Source organism: Arvicola amphibius, chromosome 8 (assembly GCF_903992535.2).
Source record: "Arvicola amphibius chromosome 8, mArvAmp1.2, whole genome shotgun sequence".
Taxonomy (NCBI): Eukaryota; Metazoa; Chordata; class Mammalia; order Rodentia; family Cricetidae; genus Arvicola; species Arvicola amphibius.
Window position 1 is genome coordinate 127,919,604 of NC_052054.1, and position 27,454 is coordinate 127,947,057.

A 27,454-nucleotide genomic window follows, 5' to 3' on the forward strand; every position below is an offset into this window, starting at 1 on the left:
GTGACCCTGTCTTCTCATCATACACTATTACAGATCTGTTAAACTGGGACCAGACTTCTTTCTCTACCCTTTTATCTGCTATAAAAGAAATGATGGACACCCTATCGTGCTGTCTGTGTGTCTGTAATCCTCACTTCCCCAAAAGAATTTTAACAAGCACATTTAACAACGGGGGTTAAGGTGACCATCCTGTATGATAAACACATGGCAACTAAAGAATTAACCTTCCCCAATTCTCCTGGGACTCAGAAACCACCTGACTGCAAGCACCGACTGTAGGCTAATCATCCACTTCATAGTGGACCTGTCCACATCTCAGAAACCTATAAGAAGGGACCCTGGTAGCCTGGCGGGTCTTAACTCTCACATATACCCACCTGCTTGTTTATAGTGTTCATGCTTCCTCTAATAAATATCTCATCCCAAAAGATAATCTACTCTGAATTTCTTTTGAACCCCCTAAATCTAAGACCTTCCGATGCCTGGATACCCTTCTCCATCTTCTCTGTCTCCCTCTTCCTCTCCATTCCCAATGCTCTCTTTGCTGATAATCTGTCTAACAAGATAGGTGTCCAATAGTGTCCCTTCTAGATAAATTTTCACATTCGTTCAGCCTAAAGATCTGCCTCTCCTTGGTGAGATGACTAACTGCAAAACTGAAACTTTTTGTTGCATGCAAAATAAGATGCTGTCCCTTTCAACGGCTACTGCCATCCTTTCCTATTGTGTTTAGTTACTGCAGGCAGATGCAGCACCAGTTTAAGCCAGTTGTCCGGAGTAAACTTTGTTCATTATAACGCTAAACCCTCTGTATGAGAAGTTATATTCTCTGGTTGCTCCCAGCCACCATTTTTGCACATGTGGTTTATGTAGAAGTTTATTCACATGATCAAGAATGATCAAGAGTCGACATGTGCTGACAATATGAATACGCATATGAATCTTCCCAATATGAATACGCATAAGGCTTCAGAATGAAATCCCAAGCCTTCTGTGTACAGAGACACTACTTTGGGGGAAGCCATCTTTACCCCCAGCGTTGTATTTATTGGCTGTAAGTAATAACTCTTCCTTTCCTGGTTGTACTTCCTGGCCTTGCACTCAGGGAGGAGTAAACCTCTTGGGTTTGGCCCCACCCCCATAGCACTCCATGTTAACCTTTGGCACAGTGCACTTCACACTCTTCTAAAGTTTTTTATATCTCTATCAATCAACCCCCACCTAGACCCAACTCCTCAAACAAGGATATCCACAAGAGGTATTCAATCTGAGTCCTTTTGTGTTAAATGGTAATAAGTATTTTCTGGTCTGCCTCTGGAACTCTAAGGACTCTGGGATATCCAATATGACCCTTTCTCAGGCATCGCTTCTTTGACTGGAATGTTCCGCTGGGGTCATGATATGCTAATATTAAGGATCCATAGCATTTGGGACAGCCCTGGTGGTGCAGTAGTAAGCAGAACTGCCCTCCAAAGACTGATTTTAACCTCCATCTCAGAAAGCTGAAACAAACTAAAATTAGCCACATCCTGGTACTCAACATAGCCTAAGACCTGGCAAGACCATCCTTTATGCAGGCACAGTGCTGACAGAGCATGATGAGCTGGAATTCAACCAAAGAAGAAAACCTGCAATATCTTTAACACAGAAATTTTGAGTTCTGCTGACTCATTTTGACTTAAAGCTGCAATAACACTTGAGTAAGGAGCATCCAAGCTTACTCTGCACTTTTTTTCCTGCAGAGCTGACAGAATTTGGCATATAAGAAATTTGATAGCCTTCTGCAGTTCTACTGATCTTGACTGTGGTCACCTGCATTATAGTGTCTGGTAGCATTAATTAACAGTTTTTTTATAAGTTGTAGTCCTGTTTAAACTATGGAAGAGAGCTAAAAATCCTGTCTAGTGTTTCTGCAACTGAAGAGAGTCACACAGGAAGCCACCTTCCCCAAAGGCTTGGTGTCAGTTCGATGTGATCTCTTTAGTCCTGGATAAGGCAAGAGCACCTGTATAAACTCTTCTGATTTGGGAAAAAGCATTTAAATATTAATATAATTAATAAACAAACAGAGACAATGTGGTAAATTTTCATCAGAACAAAGTTTCAAAGAATCTACATTAGTGTGAATCCTGAAGCAAAGAAGAGTCTTCTCAAAATAGACACTTGTGAGTCATTGCTTACTGTCGTCTTCCTACATAAGTCATGTGGTGCATTATAAAAAGTAAAATGGAAGAAATTTCTAGACTGAAGTCTAATTATGCTTCAGTCAGTAGTTTATTATGCTTCTTATATACTGATTACTACAGTTAGCATTTCATTAACTAGGAATGCTTCAAATATTTATTCCATTTAAAACCATAATATGACAAGATTGGGCCCATCAACCATTAATCAGAGAGGGGCACAGGGCCCTACCTCTCCTTACTGAATTACTGGCTATTTTAATGGATTATGGGGGAGGGGTAATAATTGTCTTTGGTTATGTATCAACCCCTAAGTCCACTAGACTCCAGTGGGTAGTTTCAAACCCCACAATAACACAGACAATTCTGCTTAAACTTAGTGGGCCTCAGGAAAAAAAAATAAGATATAAATGTGGAAAGAAAACTTGAAGAGCAAAAGGACACTATTATGACAGGTGAGGGTACAGTAACTAGAAAGTTCTTTATATATGTATGGAAGTATCAAATTATCAACAGCTCAATAAAAGTTACTAAAATCCTAATATATAAGTTCTCCATTTGGGACATGAAACATGAAAAGGAAATAAGGATACAGTTACTAACCAAACTTCTCCCTCTTCTTCAAGTTTTCTTTGCCACATAATCAACTCAAAAACATCAGTTGCTTCAGCACAGACATTGTGGTGGTGACTCTTAGAAATGAAGGTTTACTATCCCTGCTTCCTCAGAGGCTTTGCTGCGTACTTACTTGTTCAGTATGAGATCAAGAATGAACTTGGAGCCAAAGGCTTCAATCTGGAAGCTCGCCTGGGCCAGATGGACAGCCTAAATGCAGAAAGAGAAGGAGACTTAAAAGATGTTAACAGAATCAGCATTTTTTTATGTAGACTTTTTAATGCATCTTTAGGAATCTTTAAAGGATTAGGTGCACCATCTTGGTCCTCCTGGAAGACTTACATATGTAAGCAGCAAAGAGCTAATACAAAATCCTCCAAAACAAACCCACAAAGGCAAGAATCAGCAGCATGCCCTGCTGGACTTCCAAAGTGAACATGATAAACTGAGCAGAACTCCAATTGAGGTTTGATTCTGGACTATTCCGTGCTCCAAATGAAGCTCGCTGCACACCCAAATGAGAGTCCCTGCCAGCACTCTGCCCTTCTGCGGGAAGAGGAACTTCCTCTGTGATGCGCCTGCAGACTGTGACAATAATATGAAATGCCAAGCTTCTGACTCCTGAGAGCACTTGGACTACAGCCCCTTGGGAACATTGCATTTACATCCTCCTAAGAGTCACGGGTTTACAAACAGTGTCTTAATCCAGAAACCAACAATAATCCCACCTAAGCCAGAATCATATTTAGCAGTGTTAAAAGATTAGCATAGGCCAAAGAAGTTTCCTGAATAATGTAAATCAACAAACCAATGAAGAGCTGTCAAAAAGTATTACCCAACATAAAGCTGTACTTTGCTATCCTATCAAGTGAGAGAGAGGGGGGCTATATGTGATAACCACACCAATTAGACCCACTCCTAAGGTAGAGGGAGAACCAAAGAACAGATGAAATGCTCTGCCCGGTAACTGGAGGTCAACTTACACACACCAGACTTCCTCTCCAAGGACTGTATCTTCCCAGCTCCCCCACTGCCGATGCAGGCCTCTCTCGGCTCTCTCTGACATTTTATTTATCAAATGCTCCCATCCTTCAAAGCATCCCAATCGCCCTCCATCACACACACTCAGGCATAAACTCTGGTCCTCAGAGCTGCAGGGCACTTTGTTTCCCCCTCCTCTGTCTGTGGGGTATTTGCTTCCTTCCATCCTCTCCAAGGACAGTAAACACCGTGACACACATCACAGGCATCTTGCAAATGATCCTTCCAATTCAAAACTCACCGAACAAGCCTATTATCTTGCCGCAGCCATAAAAAGACCATCAATAAAACCATGGTTTTTATTTCAGTCAGTCACAACCGCCAGCTACTCAATAAAATCAGTAAATATAATTTTAAAGGCAATTAACACATACTAAATTTTAAACAAAACCAATAAGTGGTCCGTGCTACCCTAACACCATCAGCCTCCGTCCCGAAGTCCAAACCACACAGAGTAAGATCATCACACGAGTCCGAGGTTCCTGAATCAAAACATAAAAATAGAAATTCCCTGTCTTGCCAAGTGAGGTCTCTGTCACCTGCAGTAGATTCTCTACACAGCCAGTACAAACTGCAGGGTCTTTACATGAATTCATTTTGTATCTTACACCATCAGTTTTTGCTTGAAGACATTGATAAAGATGAATAAACATGATAAGATTTCTTTCAGCTATGGTTTCCAAAAGCTTGTCTAAAAATCTAACACTTATTTCCTGAGAATATAAGTAATCAAGCTTTATATTTTCCTCATAAAAATATTACATAGCAGAGAAATGTTCACTGTGGCAATCTGATTTAACCAAGCTGATCTGTAAGCTCCTAAAACTTCTGATATCAGCCTGGTATCAACCCAGAAAAAGCTTATGTCCCAGTAAACAAAAGACGAATAGAAACATCAAAAGGATCCCATTAAAAAAAAAAAAAAAAGAGGGCAGCCTGGTGGCAAACACAGCAAACCCGTTTTGTGCAACAGCTTGAACTTACACAACATGATTTTTGCTAAGTTTATCCCAAGTCAGCGCAACAGGCTTCAGGGTCACAGAATCCAATAGAGACTTAGCACTGGGTTAGCTTTGCCCTTCCAGGAGGCTCACTGCACAAGCGCCTGTGGAGATACCTCCCAGACAGCCACCCCTACTGAGGCCGAGCCACACTCCAGGCAGCCTCAGGACAGCAACTGTGGAGCGACTTCCCTGACAAAGTGCTCCCTGGAAGAAATTTCGAAAGGTAAAATATGAATCCAGCTATGAGGGGAACAAAGATGTACTTACAAAAATAGGATCCGAAACACGAATGTGGGAATAAAGAACCCTTTCTGCATTTTAAAAGCAGTACATGTGCCCTGTAGGCAAATAACGTGGGGAGTAAAAGTCAATGGATCCGAAAGGTGGGCTGCCCACTGGAAGGCTTTGTGTGACACGCTCAGTGACTTAGGATGACAAGTGTGCACGTGGGGCCATGCAGCCACCTTTCCTCAGGCTCACTCATTCCTCCGGTTCACTCAGCAGGTCACAGGGCCACCATCATTGTTCTCCAAATACATGAATCTGCAACTCCCCAGAAGGGCTGAGGTACTCAGCCAAACTAGCAACAATGTGCCTGTTTTCCACAGGAGAAAAAAACACAGCTCCTTATCTTTATCTACAGAGGTGTTTTAACAATTTAACTTATTTCATTTCTAACAGGGAGGCAGCACATTTTTTATAAAAATAAGTCTCTTCCACATATTGATCTCCCTGCTCATACTATCAAAAAAAAACTGTAAATTTACTTAATAGAGTTGTGTACATTGTGAAAAATACATTTGTCTTACATTCTGTTTTCCTTCCCACTGCTTTTCATAATGCAATGGTCCACACAGGACAGAGTCTACGCCCCTGGCAGGGGCTTCTTTCCCTACCCTTCCGTCATCCCCACATTATTCTTGACACCACACTTAGACAGATTATCATCTCTGAACTCAGTCATTACATTCCAATTTATAAGATTTTATTAACAAAATTATACAGTTTTACAATTTTTAAATTTGTAATATACATTATAATCAGGCCAAGTGAGTCCTTCACTACTGAGTGTGCATGTTTACATGTGCATATCTTTCTTACTTTTGAGACAAGTTCTTTAGGGGTGATGTTTCGTTTTTTGGTTTGGTTTGGTTTTGAGGGGGAGGGTTATTTGTTTGTTTGTTTGTTTGTTTGTTTTTCCAAAACAAGCTTTCTCTGTGGCTATCTTGGAACTCCTTCTGTATTCATAGCTGGCCTTGAACTCAGAGATCTGCCTGCCTCTGCCTCCACGAGCGCTGGGATTAAAGGCACAGCCACCACACCCAGCTTTGAGGCAGATTCTTATATAAGCAGGCGAGACTCAAACTCACCACATACCTGAGGGTGGCCTGAATTCCTGCCACTGCATCCCAAGTGCTAAGATTATGCAAGTAAAAATCATGTCTAGATCATACAATTTTTATTTACACACCTAAACACATACATATAGTTATATATTTACACACACACACAAACAGAGCACACACACATGCCTTTCAAGCGATAGGAAGTTAGACAAATAGCAGAAATGGGTAGAGTTCCACGTAAGACCGCTTCTGATCGCTCTAACACGTGTTTAGAAGCGATAAGATGCTACACGTCGCTGAAAATACAAAGGGATGGCACGGCAAGGTTTATATAAAACGAGCTTCTCAGACCACTTCCAAGAGAACTGACCGCACACAAGGTCAGCTGTTTTGTCCTTCAAGACGTCTGTTAGACAGTCTTGTTTTGATAAGGACATTCTCCGTAATGGCACTGGGGAAGGCCATAGAGTTTTGCAGGCGAGAAGCATCATTCCACGAGAAGGAGCGCGTGGCTGGGCTCAGAGCTGCCACCCCGAAGGACTGGAAACAGCTGCGAGTCAGCACCTCAGTACTTTGCTGGGGACTAAGAATCTGGCCCAGGGAAATTGCAGGAGTTTCATAAACAAAAACAACTAACTGCAATTATATATACACAAATCTCCTTCGCCAGAGACAATTCGCAAGTCTTTAAAGTACCCTTCTGTTCTCCTGACTCCTTCCTTCCTTCCTTCCTTCCTTCCTTCTAGTAGACGGCACCTAATGCTACCCCTATTAAGCAACGTTAGAAGCCCACTCTATCCTAGGGCAGCTGCCACAGTATGCTTTGCCATCACACAATGCCACAATATAACGCAAGCAGCTTGTATCAGGCACACTGCATACCTGAAGAGACACGGTTCTTGAGACATATTCAAGGGCAGCTAGTAGACATTAAAATGAGCAGAACTACACCTCCACTTATAATTTTTTTTAAAAAAAAATGGTCATTTGAACATGCGCACACTGTCATGAAACGTCTCCCACTGCCTTTTGTGGGAGCTGGGCTTTCTAGGGTGTACCTATCACTAGAACTAACACTGGGAAACAGAAACTCTTCACTGTCCCACTTACAAAGCCTAACTTCAGACTTCAGTAAAATATGAAAAGGTTGCAGAACGGCAAGTCTGTGATGTCAGTCCCCACGCCTCTTTACCTCTGTGTGTATGCTCTTCTCTACCGAGCTCAGGAAGCAGAGGACAATCTGGAAGTTGTTTTCTCTTAACTGTGATCTGTTATTGATGAAGACTTTCACCCAAGTAATTGAGGAAATATTAAAAGCGACATATAAAAGGTTGGAGAGATGACTTTGCAGTTAAGAGCGCTGGCTGTTCTTACAGAGGACTTGAGCAAATGTCCTTCATCAGTCAGCTCAAGTCGCACCCCTTGTAACTCCAGGACATTCAACTCTGGCCTCCTCAGACATTGCACTCACATTCACACACATATACAGGCATAATTTAAGAATAAAAAGAAATTTAAGTGGCATATTCATCTCCTTCTTGGGTTTTAATCATTCCAGAGCACCGTCATATCTGCCCAGAATGCCCAAGAAATTGGCAGGACAGATGTTCATACTGCTTATAAAAAGAAAAAAAAAGAAGGAAAAATATTAAGGAATAGAAGGTCAAGTGAGATTCTTGTCCAAGGTTGTACATCAGAGGAGTGCAAGATATTAGCTTCAGTTCAGCAAGAAGTGCCAAGTCCATGTCAGAAGTCCTTCAATCTTCAAGCCTCCATGGTTTCTAGCTATTAAAATATAAATAATAATAGTGTACCACAAAGATGTGTATGAGGATTAAATTAGGTCATAATGTAACAGAGACTTACTAGAAAAGGTTGATTACATTGAAACGGCTTAATCATTTAGAGAAAAGCAATGTGGACTGAGAAAGGAGAATATATTAACATTTTAGAGAGGGTAGAAATGTCACCTCGCCTCAGAATTCCCTCCCAATATATCTGCTTACCTTCTAGCAAATTCCAATGTGCATTTATATGCTGCAAAATTTGAATGTTATATTTTTATTACTCACTACCATTATAGATTATGCTTTGACCTTGTTCAAGTGCTGTGTCTTTGAAACAATATGAATCATTTTCTTACGAAGTGAAACAGCTGCAAACGTTTCACGAAGGCAGCTTTACAAATTAAAGTAATTTGCTGAACAATTCCTGCCAAGTCACATTTAAATAGGTAGTCCGTGGAAAAGAATATATTCATGTGTTCTTCTACTGTATTCTAATGCCCAGTATTATGAGTTAACCCACTAACAAATTTGAATAGAAAACCTACTTTGTATGAGCTACCGTGGAAGATGTGAGGTTATAGAGAAATTGAGATTCACGTTTAAGAACCCAACCATCTGGGACATGAAATGAAAAACAAGTGAGTACAAAATACAATGCACTGATTAAATATTAACAAAAACTATTTATCATCGTGGGACATATAAGCGTGATTAATCATCGAGTGCGGGGTGTGGACAAGTGTATTAGAATTTGAAGGGGGATTTTGGAGTCTGGAAATAAGGGACAATTGCTTATGCGGGAGTCTCGCATGTAAAGATTAGCAGACCTCAGATCGCTCAAGGACTCAGTAGGATGAAATTATCAAGTGTTTCTAATGTTTGCTAATGAATAGATACATCAGAAACACACTTTTAAAGCAAAACGCAGACTGTCTTCCATTCTGGAGCATTAAGCTGCAGTTTAGATTGTGGTGATAGTCAAACTTGGCAATGCATCATAAGGCATTCCATGACATCAATAAATGTGATAAATGTGCAAACCCCCAAAAATGCTAATGCATTTTGCTAACCAATCTATCTTTGGCAGGAACTAGGAGGCTGAAGCCATGTCCTTTGGAGGATTTTACTGAAATGGGACCAGTACATCAGCCAAGCTCGGGTGGCACACAGGCTACAGATCAGCCTCTCCCAATGAAAGAAGAGGGTCACTGCCTGACTTCCTTCTCTAAGCCATTCTCACCAAGAAAGAGGGAACATGGGGTCTGAAAGAAACCTAGCCAGCATTCAATTACCAAAACTGATGACAGAGAAGAAGGGAAGCGTGGGCTGATAGATCCATGAGACCTCTGGCAAACCTCCTGCAAGAACTCAATTTCAAATTAGCCATCCATTTAGAGACTCCAGTTTCATCTACTTCCTTTTCTCATCGTCCTTCACCCTGAGGTACCCTTAAAGTCTGATACAGAAAATAGGTGAACAAAAGACGAAGAGAAGCCACAGACAGTGGTGACCCGCACAGGCATTCCAATAAATAAGCAGGGACTCGTGTGCACTGATTTTCTTTGTAGACTCTAAAGAAGAGTCAGAGAAAAGAAGCCATCTTTAATATTATGAGGAGAGATAAAGGGACCAAGGAAATTTTCTCCGGGTGATTATGTAGCAGCCCTGAAGGCTCTGTGAATATATCACTGACAAAGCACCTTTGGACATTTGCCTTAAATATTTTCTAAATTCTAACCTTTGATAATTATTCTCCTTCTGTATACTCAACTTACAATGCCAACAAAACAGACTAAATCACAGGCCTCCAGAGCGATTTACTCAAAGACGAGGAAAGCACGACCAATATCACAACAGCTGTATTCTTTGCTTTCATGTAGTTTGCGAAAGACGAGTAAGAATCCAACTATGACAACAGTTGCCATGGAAGCAGTTTCTTTCTGCTGCCTTCCTGAATGGTAACATTTAATGAGATGCATTAATCTAGTGGCTGAGGTGTGACTCACCGTCTTATTTCTCCTCATCAATTCCTACATCACCAAACTGCACAACTCCAAATGGGTCTTCCTCTCCAACTCTTTTGTCCTAAAGTAAGAACATATTCTGTCTCTCTGGACACAATGACTAAACACCCACTAAGTAATCTCAGTGAAAGCGAGGAATAGTGATGCTGGGCCGTGGCTCAATGACGGAGTATTTGCCCAGAATGCATGATGCCCTAGTCCCCAGTCCTGAAGGAGAAAGATGGGGGGAGGGGGAAGAGGAGAAGAAGAAAAATGATGGGGGTGGGAAAAGGGTGGAGAGGGAGGATGATATACAAGAAAATTTGGAAAGGAAATAAATCAAGCCTCATGCTTGTTGTCAGTGACTCACTGCCATTTTCCTCAGAACTCCTTACATAACAGTAGGACCATCCTGAAAACCAGCTTCCTGCAGAGAGCGCCTGATGACAACCCAGCCTGCTGCTTGCTCCTTGGAATGCTGGCTATAACTCAATCAACTTCTTTCCATTTCAATATCTCTCTGGGACAGATGGTGCTTTAACTTATGATGGCCATATAAGGCTTTGGTAAGACTTAATAAAATGAGAATTAGGGTCCAGTTATTACACACTTCGCCTGAGTATCCAGGAGACCATAAGTGATACAGTATAGAGCCAAATATTCATTTCAACTTCTCCCTCAGGAAAAAAAAACACTAGAGACAAATAACTTGGGGGTGCTAAGCACATGGCTCTAACACTACAAGTTAGAAAACATGCTTTTTCTTTAAACATGTTGCTGATGGTCCCATACCATTCTTCCCAGTTAGGCTGGAGGGATGGCTCAGGGGTTTAAGAGCACTAGCTGTTCTTCCCAGAGAACCTGGGTTCAATTCCTGATGGAGGAGTGTCTATGTGTTACTTTTATTGGTTAATAAAGAAACTGCCGTGGCCCCTTTAATAGTCAGAACATAGGTGGGTGGAGTAGACAAAACAGGATGCTGGGAGAGAGAAGACAAACGCTTTAGGCAGTCGCCATAGACAATTGCCATGTTTCTCCTCTCCAAGACAGACACAGGTTAAGATCTCTCCTGATAAGCGACCACCTCATGGTGCTATACAAATTACTAAATATGGGTTAATTAGCCAATAAGAGGCTAAAACTAATGGGCCAGACAATGTTTAAAAGAATACAGTTTCCACTCCATCAACAAATTCCCAGCACCTACTTGGTGGCTCACAACTGTCTATAACCACTAGTCCCAGTGACTATGGCCAGATCTCCACATCACAGCCTCTTGTTTCTTTCTACATGGATTCCCCAGGTTCTGCTTAGGAGAATGCTCAGCGTTCTCCCTAAATGTGCACTGTTTAACAACATTATTCCTAAGAGACCTTGGCTTTCCTTCACTACTTTCCACAAGACTTAAGCTGCCTAACACTGGGGTACAGTTTCTGTTTTTTGTCTATAGGAACTCATAGAATATAGAGTTCTCTGAACTTTCTGGGGTTCAGCTATCGTTGCTTCTGTCCTTTGCTATGAATTTTGACCTTGACTACAATCATCGATGGTATTCTTCCTGCCCCTTTGGAGATAAAGAGTAACTTTCAAACTAGAAGATGCCCCAAAGATGGACTTTCCCCATTTTACAAGGCTGCAGGTAGGTGTCTCTAGACTTCCTTTTAAAACCAAAGAGGGGAGGGGCATTGATTATGTATACAGTCTTCTTCCCTCGTGTATGACTACCACCAGAAGAGGGCACCTGGTTTCATTATAGATGGTTGTTGGGAATTGAACTCAGGACCTCTGGAAAAGCAGCCAGTGGTCTTAACCTCTGAGGCATCTCTCCAGCCCTAAACTTCTTTAACACTAATAACACTGGAGCCTGTTTTCTGCCAAAGAGGGTCAAGGTTATCTTATTTTAAAGTTTTGTTCATGTGCATACCTAGCAAATGAAAATTCCAGGCAGAAGAAACAGCTAGTTGTGAAAGCCCTACCGCAGGGCATGCTGGCTACGTCAGAGAAGAGCAGAAAGCTCGGTGTGGGCGATGTGGTGCAGGTGAAGGGCAGCAGCTTGAGCAGCGAGTTCGAGACGCAATGAGGGTTAGTTGTGAGAGAGCTTATAAGCAAGGCTGAGATTTGGCCTTGTGCTCTGAATAAGATAAGAGTCACCAAGTCACAACGGGGTCTCCAGTCTAACAGCACACTCAGGGTTCTTCCCAGCATTGGACTAAAGATGTCGGGTGACTAAAGGAAGCAAAGGGTCCAAACTGAGGTTGCCATGGAGATGCCAGGAAGTCACCGGGCTCTGGTAGCAGTCAAGGACACTGCTCACAGATTTTACGTGAATTACGAGCAATGCAACTGAAAGAGAAAGCACATTGGCCTGAGTAATCAAAAGGAACAGGAAACTTCCTGAGTTAGGGAAGTTGGCCAGGGTTTTCGGCCATTTTGTATCTGTTACAGGCATAAAATGTCCTAGGAGAGTAAATACATGGTCCCTATCCTTGATGTTAGTGAATGTTTACCAATGGTCTAAGAAAATTAAGAAAGAATGAACAAATAAGTCACTGATCCAGCATATGAATTAATGAACACATAATGAACTTTGGAGATACAAACCAGTTCCAGTAAAAAACCTTGGGGCACATTAATCAGCTTTCCAATACCAAGTACTCAGTCCTAAAAACACACGCATTCCAGCTTCATTATCTGGGCTAAGCAGGACATACTTATATATCTAATAATACACACACATACCAATAATTAAAGAAAAAAGGCCTATGAAAGTTAAAGAGAGCAAGGTAGGGGTACATGGAGAGGTTGGAGGGTAGAAAGAAAGGGGGAAATGATGTAGCTATATTATATTCTCAAAAATTATAATAAAAATAATGGGGTGTTGCTCTTGCAGAGGACTCAGGTTCTCAGCATCCATGTGGCAGCTCATAGCATCTATAACTCCATTTCCAGGGGATCCATTGCCCTCTTCTGACATCTGCAGATACCAGGCACACATGTGCTTTACAGATGCCATACATGAAGGCAAAACACTCATACACAAAAAATAAAGCTTAAAAAAATAAAGATCTGAAGGAGGAAGTAAATTCAACAGAACACATACTCTGCGACAGAACTAAGGTTTGAGTAAAAAGCAAAATTAAATGGGAAATTACACAAGTCAACACAACTCTACTTAGGAGGTCTAAAAACACCATTTTCAAGCACAACGATTAAGTGACATTTTTGTATCCCAAGAGACAGTGTATACTATAAAATTCCTCCCCTCAAAAATAAAATATTAAGCACAAAAGCATTAACCTCAATGGTCAGTACATGTTAGCTCTCTTCCAAAGCACAGAGGTCATTTTGTGGCTGTGTATGTCAAGTATTCTTAAGGAACGATGCAAAGTTTACCTGTGCATTTTTGAAAGTTCATCTCCCTATTTTAGAAGCTATGCTATCGTCATTCTTAATATTTCAAATGTGTCATTGCTGTTTGGTATGTATTGTCACAGCCCTTTGGGAATTCTGAAAGTCATTCTTACTGATTTTATTTTATTGTCTACAGCTTTCATCTCAAAGACCTGTTCTTAAATCAGGGAAATTAAGATATATCTCACATTCTACATTACATTTTCTCAAGTAATGTCATTTTCTCAAGGTCTCTTCTGATTTAGTGACCAAGGTTTGGACTGTGGAGCTGGTAAGATTGCTTAGTGGGAAAGTCTGAGTTCAGTCTTCAAAGCCACCGTGAAAGGGAGAACCAAAAATTGTCCTCTTATCTCCACTGTCTTTGTGTCTCTGTGCCTCCTTCCCGACTTTTCTCAATCAATCTCTCCCTCCCCTCCCCTCTCTCTCTCTCTCTCTCTCTCTGTGTCTCTCTCTTATACACATATACACACACAAACACATACACACACACACACACACACACACACTGCTACTTAAACCAACAAGTGAAAGAGAAAAGAAATTTTTTGTGAATATTTCTTTTTAAACCACAGTGATCCAATATATAGGAAAGAAATTAGGTAATTTTTCAATTTTTTAAATTTTATTTATAGTTATGTCAAGTGGTTTTTATTACCTGACATAAGCAAATAACTACATTAGGGTAATATTTAGTTATCAATGATTACAGAGAACACAATGCTATCAATATTTGATAAATAGCCAAAAATAAAAACTACTTAGATAACATTAATTTTCTAAAATATATCTTATAATAAATGTAATACTTTTCTCTTGCAAAAAAAGGAGATGGCATTTAAATGAAGACAGTAGCATATTCTTTCTGCCTTCTGTTTCAATGAACACTAAATTAGCCAGTTCCCTACAAAGTCAAAAATTTACAAAATATATAAGAAAGTTCCAGGACTTACATGAAGGTGGCCAAAGACTACATTTGCTGGCTCAGTATGCAAACAGATACCCTATAGAAAGTAGTGTTGGTGGACAGTTCTGTTTTCTAGTTTACAGGTTTGCAAGGTCTCTCACAGGGTCTCTCAGCCTCAGCACACCTGGCAACTTGAACTCAATGTTTCTTAGATTGGGGATGGGAGACTATCTACACAACATGTTGGCAGCACCCCAGTCTCTACCCATAGATGATCCCAGCATCTGATCCTCAACTTGGGACAACTACAAAATATCTCTTGGCATTGCCCAGTGATCTATAAGAGCCAAAACTACCCTTAGTTAAGAATCCCTGTTTTGTATATGCAGGAGCTATGTGGATGTAGATTCTTCTAGACACATTGCCTTTACACAAATTCGTTTAACCTTCTTTTCAAAGCCCCTTTGCAGCCATCAACAAAGTCCTTTAGATAAAACAGAAACTAAATGGTAAAGAAAAAGACAAAGTTCAGTTTTTTTCCGTAGGTAGAGTAAGCCACCTGAGGAGTGGGGAATTTAAATTTTTTATACCCATAGAGACTCCTCAAAATTAAAGCCCTGGTTTAAATCTGTCACAAGAGCTCACACACATTCTTCAAAAAATAATAAAGAAAGCAATAATGAAACTATGTACACAGTACAAGATTTCAATCTCTTTTAAAGGATGTTTAAAATGACTTTCTTTCCTCCTGAAGTGACAGCTTCTTATTATCCTTTGAAATGTCATTTGGTGACACAAAAGCAAACAAATGTACTGTAAGCAGCTGGAAATGAGAGGGAATGGAGTCATAATGGAGCCTGCGTTCGGAGGCTACTAAGCTGTCTCTCCACAATTGAGGCAATATCCTCTCAGAGGATGAAACTCCCTGATTTCTCAATGTCATTTGCTTGACGAAGGTTCCCACATCTCCACCCCACTTCGCCCTGTCCCTGACACCACAACTAAGTCACTCATTGACCAGACATTCTCTGCAGCAAAGTGCAGAGAATGCTTGCTTCTAAGCTTCCTCCACAGGCTCCCTGGGAAAGGTTCAGCAGGCATTCCAGACTTCTGGGTTAGTTTCTTATGCCTGACATAGTGAATGCCTATAAATATCAGAGTTACAAACAACACAAATTGTTATCTGACACTTCTGGAGGTCAAAGGTCCAAATCAAAGTCTAGAGACTAAAGTGTTTTCATCTGTAGAGTTCCAGGAAGAGTCTAGTTCCTTCTTGTCTGATATCCCAAGAATGAACATACTCCTGGGCTCATGGGTCCCCCTGAGCACGCATCTGCATCCACTGTCATCTCCTCTTCTCTCTGATTCATTTGGGCCACAGTGCTCACATGTGGTCTTCCACCCTCATTTTACAATCCTTTAATTAATTATACCTACCAAATCTCTTTTGTCAGGGAAGGTACCCTATTCAGATCTTGGAGATGCAGATGTGGACAGCTTAGGGGAAGAGAGATTCATCTACACATCACAGCCCCTCTCCTGTTCCAGCACAGTTACCAGAAAACCGGAAGATTCATCTCTAAACATGTACTAAATCTAGCTATTTATCTTCCATGCTCCTGCTACTGCCCCAGCAAAGACCACACTGCCTCTGCCCTAGACAGCTGTGCACAGGCCCCAAAAGATCTCCTACATCCACCCTTGCCCTACAGTACTCCATCCTGAATAGGATTGCCAGATTGTCTCTTTAAAATATGAATCAGGTAATGTTTGTTCCCTTCTTTTAAAATATTTCCACATCTTCTTAACATAACAAGAAAGCAATCCTAACAAGACCATTATCCTTTGGTCCTTTCTTACCTTGAACAAATAACACAGCAGGAAATATGCAATACTTTTTCATCCACAAAATGTCTCTCTATCCTTCACCATCAACTTCCCAAGGCCTTACACACTGAGCATGCACTCCTGGCAACCCATCATAGAAGCATAATTTGTTCTGGCTGCTCTCCCTGGGTCTCCAAGTTCATCTCTCTCTCCAGAGGCCAAAGACTACAACTTGACACATAATTCTAAAAGTAAATCCCTTCAAGATTATTTTAAGTGTATAATGCCTGATAAAATCACACACACACAAAGGGAAAGAAAATATGTCAGAAATAAAAGTCAGGAATTGGGGAAGACACAGGCACACCATAGTGAAATAAGCTCACCTTTCCTCTCAACAGAGAAAAGATAATATCTTAAGTTGATGGGGATCTAAAAATAGGACAGAAATAAATTATTAAATTTTATAAGAACTAAAAACAGAATTCAACAGCCTTGGGAGAGGGCTCAGAAAGAGACTTGCTATTCATCTTGTGCCACTGTGAACTCTGAATTCTTAGATTATGTTGGGAAATGTAAGAGTAACTATGAATTTCACACAACATGTCTATGCCAACGTCACACATGGAAATGTGCATCTTTACATATATCTGCCATCAGTTTTTCACCTATTATAACATTCCTTTGCCCTGGAGTCCCAGCATTGCTCTTAGGAATTCTACAATCCAGAAACTGTCTTGCTAAGGACCTCATGATAAGTCAGGGGTGCAACATGATCCAGGTAGTGGTGTTTCTATTTAAAACCACTCCTCAGCCACTCCTTAGCTTTACTTTTCAAAACTCTTCTCTTTGGGTCACTTTACACCATTCATTCCTGAAGCCTGTCACTCCCCCACACACACACCCTCTTTGGTACTACATGTTCCTGTGAGTCTTTGAATAGGGACACTTCAGTTGTGTGGAGGTTAAAGGCGTCAAATATCTTCCTCGATGTTCCCCACCTAATTTTCTGAAACAGAGTCTCTCACTGAACCTGCAACTCATGAGTTCACCTAGTCTAGCTGGCCAGTGAGCCCTTGGGATCTATCTACCCATCTCAATGCCCCAAATATAAGTTACAGACATGAGCTGCCATGGTCAGCTTTTCTTTACATGGGTTATTATAGACCCAAACACAAGACTTCAAGCCTGCACAGCAGACCACTGAAATGAGCCATCTTCCCACCATACCTTTTTTATTTTCAGATAAATATCCACAATTTATTATTCCTATTCTTTGTTTAATACCCCAGTTTCAGAAGGTAGCTATTGCACAGACAAAGCTAATCCTAGAAATAATGAAAGACCCTTCACTTGACAACACCTACCTCTTTTTGAAGGACATTCCATGGATACACAACCTGTGAGTGTTGTATCAAATGAACTATCCCACATCAAAATTAAATGACACATAACAATTCAAATCACTGGATCCCACACACCTTTTCAGCAACCTCCCAGGCAGATCCAAATCACACTAAAACATCCCAAAATCTAATTCAATCTTCTTAGGATTAAAATGACAAACTTTAAATACAGATAAATAACTTACCCAAAGTTGGATGCCTACTAATCAATCATTCATCCCATAGCATGGATTCCTTTTTAAAGAAATGTGTGCAAAAATTAATAGAAGGAAATTATCTTTATATTTATTATTGTTGCTATTGAAACAAAAATGCTCTATATCTAAACTTACAGCTAACATGATGCTGAATAGTAAAGACTAAGTTCAGAAAGAAAATGAAGGTACTTATCTTTGCCACTTCTATTCAACACTATAATGAAAGTCTCAGCCAAAGTAATTTGCTGTAGGATAATGCTCTTGTACACTGTAAAATTTGTCACTTGTGTTGGTTTTTTAAAAAATGCTGGTTGGCAAGAAGTGACCAGACTAAGAGAATTCTGGGAAGAAAAACTGCAAAGAAGCAGCAACAGCATCATCATCAGCAACAACAAAAAGCCAGACAAAAAGGAAGCAAGATGAGAATGCCTTACTGAGAAAAGGTACCAAGCAATGGCTAAACATAGATAAGAATTGTGGGTTAATTTAAGTTATAAGAGAAAGTTAACAATAAATGTGAACCAATAGGCCAAACAGTTTATAATTAATATAAGCTTCTGTGTTTCTTTGAGACTGAACAGCTGTAGGACTGGGCAAGACATCAAATTTGTCTACAGTAATTAAGCAAGAAAAAGAAATAAAGGCATCCAAATTGGAAAGACAAACAGAAATTCATCTGTCCATGCATGACATAATTTCATATACAGAAAATCCTACAGTCTACAAAAAGAAATCAAAGAGTAGTAAATAAATAAATTCAGAAAGTTTGCAGAGTACAAAAGCCACACTTAGAATTCAATTTGAAGGGCTGGGTGTGTAGCTCAGTGGTAAAGTGCTTACTAGGGTGTGTGAGACCCTGAGAAGATCCCCAGAACCACAAAATAATGTCTGATATCCTCGTGCTAGCAATAAACAATCTGAAAATTAAATTAATCAAGCAACCCCATTCACAATGAAATGATGAATAAATTTATTAAATATGCAAAAGATATGTCTCTAAAACCACAAAACTAGATGAAAGAAACCTACAGCCACAAATATATGGGTATCCATCAGGGTTCATGGATTTAAAACTCAAGAGAAAAAAGTGCAAACACTACTCTAAGCAATCGATAGAGTGATCGAAGCCCAGAAATAGAAAAATCCATCCTAAGGTTTATAATGGAATCTCAAAAGACCCCCAAACAACCAAATCCACTTGAAGAACAGAGCCTACAGGTGTAGCTTAGTGGCAGAATATATGCTTATCATGCATGTGGTCCCTGGTTTCAGTCAATGCAGGGGAGAGAGATCTGACACTCACTGACTTCAAAACTTACTGCAAAGCTATGATAATCAAAAGTAAGCTAGTGACCTAAAGAAAAACATGAAGGCCATTAGAGTACAGTATAAAGTCTCATGAAAATGTAGTCAGACAATACTCAACAAGGATACTACGGCAGTTTAAAGTAGGAAAATGGTCTTTTCAATATACAATACGGAGAAAACTGGATATGCACATGCAAAAAAAAATTGGAACCAGACCTTACAAGACATAGACAAATTAAATAAATGGTCATCAAGAACCTAAACTTAAGCCTTAAATAATAACTTTCAGGAAAAAAAAACATGGGAGCAGGAAAAATTATGGGGAGAACCTCATTACACAGGAGCTGGTGATGATTCCTTAGCTACTACACTAAAAGCATGGGCATCAAAAGAAAAACTAAATGAGACATCACAAAAATGATAACATTTGCACATCAAAAAATACTATTTACCTAGTAGAACAGGCCCATAATTCTAGCTATTCTAGAGGCTAAAGGAGGAAGGTTGCAAGCTTGGGGCCAACCTGGGACACAAAGTGAGTTCAAGGGGAACTGGACAACTTAATAAGATCTTATCTCAAAATAAAAAAGTAGAAAGATAGATGGTAGAACCCTTGCCTATCAATCAGAACCCTTGCCTGTCATGCCTTTGAGCCAATTCCCAACGAGGGGAGGGAAGGGATGTCAACAGGATGACAGAGTCCACACAGGATGCAAGAAAACATTTGCAGGTCAAGAGACTGAGGATTGATACTCAGAACATGTGAAGAATTTCTACATATCTACAACAGATAACAAACACAAAGGGACAAAAAATGAATAAGCAACTTCTCCAGAGAATATAGATAGATAGATAGATAGATAGATAGATAGATAGATAGATAGATAGATAGATAGATATTATCAATGACTATATCAAAAAGTGTTCAACCTTAGTAACACTGAAGAAATAAAGACAAAGCCTGTGGACTTACTACTTGACACCTATAAAGATAGTATCTAAAAAACTGAAGATAAAAAGTGTACACAAGATGTGAAACCCTTACACAGTACTAGTGAGATTGCAAAATACACACACACACACACACACACACACACACACACACAGGTTTGTCCTCTCTTCTCTGCCCAGAAAGTTCGAAGTTTGCAGAATGGTGTATTTCCATAAAAGCCCTCCTGCCAAAATTCTGTGAGGATGTCTGTTATCACTGTTGAGTCTCTACACTTGGCCCTAGATACCCAGAAGTAGGAAAGAGCCTCTTCCTGTGGAAATAAAAATAATGATTAGACCACAAAACAGCCTTTCCCTTAGCCAAATCCAGAAGCATCAACTTCTCAAGTCACTGACCCATAAAAGCATTCTGGGCAGAAAAGATGCCCTTTAATGTATCACAACATCAGCAAATATATTCAGAGGATGCTCTTCTTTTCTATTGTTATAATTTAAAAACCCACTTTAATTCCAAGGTTTAAAATTTTAAAATAAGAAAACAAAAACTTTTTATTAGAATGCAAATTAATCAAAGCACATAAGTAATTTTGGTATATAATTTTAATTTCTTATTTAAACATAATTACATTAAATTGAATTGATTTCTGTGGGAAGTGAATTCTATAAAGTATAGCTTATTATATTTCAGATCACTGGTGAAACTGATATTTAAATACTACTCATTTCTCTAATTCATGTGTTCAAAGACATAAACATAAAGAACACTAGCACTTCTGTCTATCCAAATACAGTAGCAACAGCTCAGCTTTCTTTAGTGACCTCATCATTATGATTGGAAGAGCAGAAGTCACTGAGAAGATGGGAGGCTCCTAGGGTTGCTGAGCCGAGGTGACATAATCCAAACAGGATTTGGACGCCCTCGTTTTTGCCTGATGTGTGCAGAAATGACAAGAGAGGGAGGAGGGAGGTAAGAGCTGACAAGACGGTGTAGGCAGAGGTGATGGCACACTGGACCAGCTTGGCAGAGGTTCTGCGTGGCAGTGGCGTCAGTGGCTTGAAGTGATGCTTTAGGAGAAGGAGTGGGAGAAGGCTCTTAGCCCGAGCAACTGTCTGGAAGAACACAGGAAGAACATGGAGGGGTGGGCTGACACGGGAGATGTTAGCATGAACATGGTAAGCCTAGGCTGTCTCCTACATATCAACGAAGAAACAAAGGGTGAGGGTGACCTTCGGGTCGGGGGCTCTCAGACCTTACACTGCGAATGAGTGCTTCATAGCAGTGAGCCATCTTAGCTCAGGAACTTCTAACATATTAGAGTGTAGAAACACCCAGGAGAACCCAAGCAGGGGAAATCTGAATGAAAAGACAAACTTATGGTCTCATATAGGCAGACTTTTAGATTTCAGTTATGCATAAAGAATCTATTTTATAGAAAATAGGATAAGAGGTAATTATGAAGACAGTGTGGGAAGAGCTAGTTTATAAACACACTATTTGAGCAACAATATTAAATGCTTCAGTACTTTATTAAAATGATGGATACCACCCAAATAAAAGAACAAGTAAAATAAAAAAATAGGTATTAAATTAATTATAAGAGAAGGGAATAATGATTAACCATTTCTGAAAACAATTTTACACACCATTACAAAACCAAAAACAACAAAATGTCATTTGAACATCTGATCTGAAGGGAGCAAGTGATGGTGTTCACAAAGCTCAACAGGGATGAACACTGCTAGCTTTTGTATGTACGTTCCGCGGAGATAAAAGGCCACTTTGTCACACAGGACAACCTACAGCAATTAGCAAAGCAATTAGTGAGAGCTCACTACAAAGCCATCATTTCTAAGCGGTGGAGAATCTGTGTGCCAGCTCTTCAGGCACACAGGCACACAGATTCCACCTCCTGGCCGTGGCCTGTTCCACTGTATCCCGCAGCGAAAATAAAAGCAAACTGTATGTCTGTTAGTTTAGTCCTGTTTTGGTTTTTTCTAGTTGGCAGACATAGGCACACTCTATTTGTCATGGTCTCGTCCTTGCTATAATTTATTTCCAAGCCAGAGAACTTTCAAAGGCAAATCTAAGTTGTTCTCAGGCTTGAATTGGGAGAATTGAAGAGAGGGAAGAAAGGTGAATGGCGTCTAACTGGGACCGTTCTTGGGAAAATTATCTTTTTTATTATTATTATTTAGAGCACAAGTATTGGGGGCTTTATCAATACCCTCAAAGCGGAACAAAACGAAGCCCTGAGGCGGGAGGGGGGGGCGCGTAGCTCAGTAGCAGAGCACTGGCCTGACACTCCCAGGCCTTGGCTTCCACTCCTGCACTGCCAAGAATGAAGAAAAGGTGAGGAGAGAAAGGTTTGCCTTTCAACTCACTAAGATGCCCCATTTCCAAACCTCACGTTTAGGGAAAGCTCCTCTAACTGCCACCATGGTTTGGCAAGGGCCACCGCTAATTAATTCATCTCGCACATCCTCCCACATTCACTCCTTGTCAGAGTCCCACCCCAGCCTCCCAGGAGCTGAGGCAAGATCGTGCCGCCTGCCTCAGTCTTTACGCCATCTTCCATCTGATACGGACCCAACTCATCTGCAGATCAAACCAAGACTCTGAAAACCCTGAATCCTTCTTCATCACTCTCTAGCAACAAGGGTAGCAGGAGGGGACGAAGGATATGTCCTGATACTCGAAGCAGGTGTGATAAACACCTCAGTAAAACAACCTAAGGAAAGAAGCCCCCTGCGCTCCTGCTCTCAGAGGCTTCCGCCCGCCCGTACTCAGCGGGCTCAGCAGAGGCACATGGCGAGCACTGCTCAGGTCACGGTGGCCAGGAAACAGCAGGGTGAAACAGCCCCAAATTCTACTTCCCACAGCCAGGCCCCACCTCCTGATGTGTCCATCATCTCTTAAAATAGCAACACCAGCTGGGGATTAAGCCTTTTAACACACGAGCCTGTGGGGGGGGGGGGAGGGAGGATTTCATATTCAAACCACAACAATGGCCATATTTTTTTTTAAATCCTATTTGTCCCACAAATAAATGGATATACCGGGTCATTAAATGGCCATTTCCTTACTTTGAGTTGAAATACCATCTTTGTATTGAATCACGGGTTACGCTGCATTTCACGTGCTGATAAAAAGGCTAAATTGGGAGTTCTGTCTTTTTTTTCTACTAAAAACTAAAGGGTGGCTGTACCAGCTTTACCAGTTCTTGTTAAATAAGCTTACTTCAGACGCCCACCTCCTTAAGCTGTGAGTTCCTATAAAGTATACAAGAATATTTTCCAAAAAAAGAAGTCAGTTCTAAAATGAGTAGACGTCTGGCACAGCTTGGAAACACCAAACAAGTCCATCTCATTTTTAACATAAAGAAGGAAAACCTGATAGAAAAAATTAAATTAAATTGAAGGCTAACAAGGAAGGTGCCAGGCCTGGTAGGAAACCCCTGCAATCCCAGTGTTCAGGAAGCTGAAACCACAGTTTCTTAAGCGTAGCTTGGGTTACATTGTGAGTTCAAGGCTAGCCTGGGTTGCTTAGTATAAACCTGTCTCAAAAATTAAAAAGCAAGAAAGAAGAGAAGGAGGAAGAGAGGAGAGGAAAGAGGGAGAGAGAGGGGAAGGGAAAATATAAAGACCAAAAAAGCCATTGAATGCAGGGAAATCCTGAAGACAGTGTGTCGGGGAATATACACAGGTACACAGCGCAGGTGTCATTCGCTCACCTCAGTAGACTTTTGATCAAGAAGATGAAAGTCTGGGCAGAGAGATGGTTCAGTGGTTAAGAGCATGCACTGCTCCTCTGAGATGGTTCACATTGCCTGTAACTCCAGCTCTAGGGAAAAGGACTCCCTCTCTTAGTCTCTGCACTCATGCATTCATAAGCACACACCACACACACACACACACACACACTAATGTAAATATTTAAAAAGAAGTATTTTGAAAAAATTTAGATAAATACTTTTTTAAAACATCTAAAAGAGAAGGCAAGTTCTCTATGCCCCATCCATGGAATTGTGATTTTTTTAAAAAAAAAAAAAAAATAGCAAGACTGGAAGTCTGGAGACACAAATTCCACATCCAGAACACAGAAATAATAATCATCTCAGTAGTTTTGCCATGAGGATCGTCTGTGGTTTTATGTATGACAACACTGCCATAAAACTGTTCAAGTCCAATTCAAAAGCTGTTGGGTTATATTCGCTGTTGTTAAGCATTGGAGAGTTGAGCTGCAAGTTAATTCATTGTGTTTTATTTCACTAAAAAAATAAATAGTTGGGAGATACATGGGGGAAAGACTTATCTACGCATTCAGTGATTTACAATGAGGTGGACTCCATCCACAGTGGCTTTTTTATATGTATTAGCAGGCCTCTGTATGCTGTGAATACCACTGGTTAGTAAAGAAACTGCTTTGGACCTATAACAGGGCAGAGCTTAGGTAGGTGGGAAAAATAAACTGAATGCTGGGAGAAAGGCAGCAGAGTCAGGAAAAGCCATGTAGTCCCGCCGGACACGGACGCCAGAACTTTAGCCAGTAAGCCACAGCCACATAGCAATACACAGATTAATAGAAATGGGTTAAATTAATATGTAAGAAGTAGCTAACAAGAATATAGAGCTAACAGGTCAAGTAATGATTTAAATAATATAGTTTCTGTGGGATTATTTCGGGGGTAAGCGGCCAGGAACCAACAAGCGGCCTCCTTACTACGGCCTGGTGACAAAAGACAGCCCAAAACACCAACTAAGCAAGCCGGACAGCGACTTACCACCGCAGTTTTTAAACGTCCATACTGAGAGGAAGCATGCTCCATTGAGATCCTGGAATTCAGCAGGCACTCAAAATATTAAAATCAATGCCATTATTGTTGGTTTATTTTTTTCTCCCCAGTAGTGCAAGAGATCAGACCCAGTGCCAGCGAGCACTAGACAAGCTAGGCAAGCACCCTACAGCTGAGCTCTACCCCCAGCCCTCTTGGAGGGCTTTGGTTTTTCCCTGTTGCGGTTTATTTTGTTTTAGGTTGTTTTTGTTGCAGCTGTTTTTTTGATTTGCTCTGCTTTGTTTTATTTTTCGTGTATCAGCTGCTGCCCATGCTTGGGTCAGACTACTCCTGAATGTATCTTTACTCATACTGTGCAAAAAAAAGAAGTCCAGAAGCACTGGTCAGCCAGGTACCACTGTCCGGCTAGGACTTAAAGCTTGACAAGACTGGTCCCTTGGCACTACACCGCCACAGGGATAAGTAAGAGACAAATGTCCCCAGCTGTGTAATGATAGATTTAAACCTAGTCATCCTTGGGTTTAGCAGCCTACTGAGACTTAACTGTTGAGTAGTTACTGTCCATGGTGTAGAGGGGATACGCTTGTGTTCCCAGCCTTCTCACCCCAAGCCCTTAGAAGACATTTCGTTTTGCTAAGGCCGTTCCTGGTACCATTAGAAAAACGCTTAGTGTTAAGGTGGATCTTGTTAACGAACACGTGCATTTCACAGAAGAATTCAAAGAGGAGCTCAGTTCACCAATCTGTAGTTTTTCAGGTAAGGAAATGTGCTTCTGTCCAGGCTCTAGCCAAAAAAGGAATCAAGAAAACAAAACTTTGAGGATCTGGACTAAGTCACAGCTGCACCAGAGTGGTTCCCAGGATGGAGACTTCTATTCCCCTCCACTGCCATGAATGAGGATGACTTTTTCTCAGGATCATTACTCCAAATAAAAGATAATTTGATCTATCCTTCTTGTAATAGAATTTCTAGCATTAAACTCAATTAAAGTTGTACTAAATGTACAGAATTCTAAACACAAAGACTCCCCAGAACTACTGCAAAACCCGACATCCAGTGAGCTGTGGCTAAGGGGCCTTTTCTAAGGGGACCTGTGTCACCTGAGAAAGGAATGCTTTGTGTGAATAAAACTTTATGATTATGTACTTCATGATTTATGTGCTTTCTGGAAAGGAAAAGAATTGATTCTGAAAGCTCAAACCTTAGGAACAACTAACCTTTCAGGCCTTAAAGATGGATTTGACGAGATCCACTGAACTAAGCAGGAATTTAACGGAATCTGACCTTCAAAGCCTCAAGCCATATTTACTAACAGATTAGGGTCTTCCCAGGGAGACATACATTTTCTGAGAGTACCCCCACAGTTTGGACAGATACAATAAAATCACACACGCAGACTTCCCCGTAGGCGGACTGACCTTTGCACAAAGAGACCCAGAAGAAGGCTGGAAGAGGAAGAACAGGAGCCCGTGGTCTAAGAGGAACGCGGAGGAGTGCACCCTGTGCTCTGCCCAAGGAAAGTTATCTAGCTGCAAGGATGTGTGCTGGATGTGAATAAAGGGAGTCACGTGATAGGTGAATCTGTCAGCAGTGGGACTGATGGATTGGCAGAGAATGAGGCAAGAGGCAACGACAAGAGCACAGTGTAGAGAGGAGGGGTGGGCTCGGGGCTCAGCATCCAGACTTGATCCGTGACTATTTATAGACAGGAAGTGAAGAAGAGAAGAGGCAAAGACGCTCCCCAAGTTCACTCTTCCATGCACAGAGACAACATCCCAGAGAGAATGGGGATGGTGAGCAGCTCTCTCCTTGCCTGAACTATTTCACGCAGACTGAAACCACCAAACCTGGGCAATCACACCACACAAAGAGTCCTGGGTTATCTTCTGACTGGCTGAAAAGAGGGCCAGTGGGCCACTAACCCCGAGAAGAGGAGGCAGGGTGCTGGCACCAGTTATACAGTTGCCAAGAAGGAATCAGGCCCTGAGCAAAAGGCATTATTCGGGGCCACACCGTGTAGCTGGACTTTGAGCATGGGTCAGCTGTGAGCTGCTCAGATTGATTCGGAGAGGGGAGGTAGATGAACAAAAATGGTCTAGACTTGATAGAAGAAAAGACTCAGAGACAAGGATCCAAATTCAAATACGCAAAGACACCAAGGAAGCCAAAGAAATACAGAAGGTTACAACTGAGGCAGGAGGAAGCCTTAGCCTTTTGTCTGCTGCTATAACTGAATGCTACAGACTAGATGTCTTCGAGAGAACATAGGTGCATTTGGCTCGTGACTCTAGAGGCTGGAAAGTCCCGGGCCATGGCACTGGCATGTGCAAAAAGACCTTCTTGCTGCATCCTGACAAGGCTGAGGGCATCACATGGCACACCAAATGTCCTAGCTAGAGTGTCTCTATTGCTTTTCACATCAAACCATCAATGCGATCATGGGGTCCCTACCATCAATGCGATCATGGGGTCCCTACCATCAATGCGATCATGGGGTCCCTACCATCAATGCGATCACGGGGTCCCTACCATCAATGCGATCATGGGGTCCCTACCATCAATGCGATCATGGGGTCCCTACCATCAATGTGATCATGGGGTCCCTACCATCAGAACCTCCTCCCATCCTAATCACCTCCCAAGGCTTCACCAGCACACACCACTAAAGCATGAGTTTG

At 41.1% G+C, this 27,454-nt stretch overlaps 1 protein-coding gene across 1 annotated transcript in view; it reads right to left on the bottom strand.

Annotated features, from left to right (window-relative positions):
• The window catches only part of Adam23 (ADAM metallopeptidase domain 23), a 159,461-nt gene that overhangs the window by 124,227 nt on the left and 7,780 nt on the right, over positions 1-27,454 (bottom strand). The window contains exon 3 of the mRNA XM_042055634.1: positions 2,932-3,008. Coding sequence (XP_041911568.1) covers positions 2,932-3,008 — 77 coding nt within the window. The remainder of the gene's footprint in view (positions 1-2,931; positions 3,009-27,454) is intronic.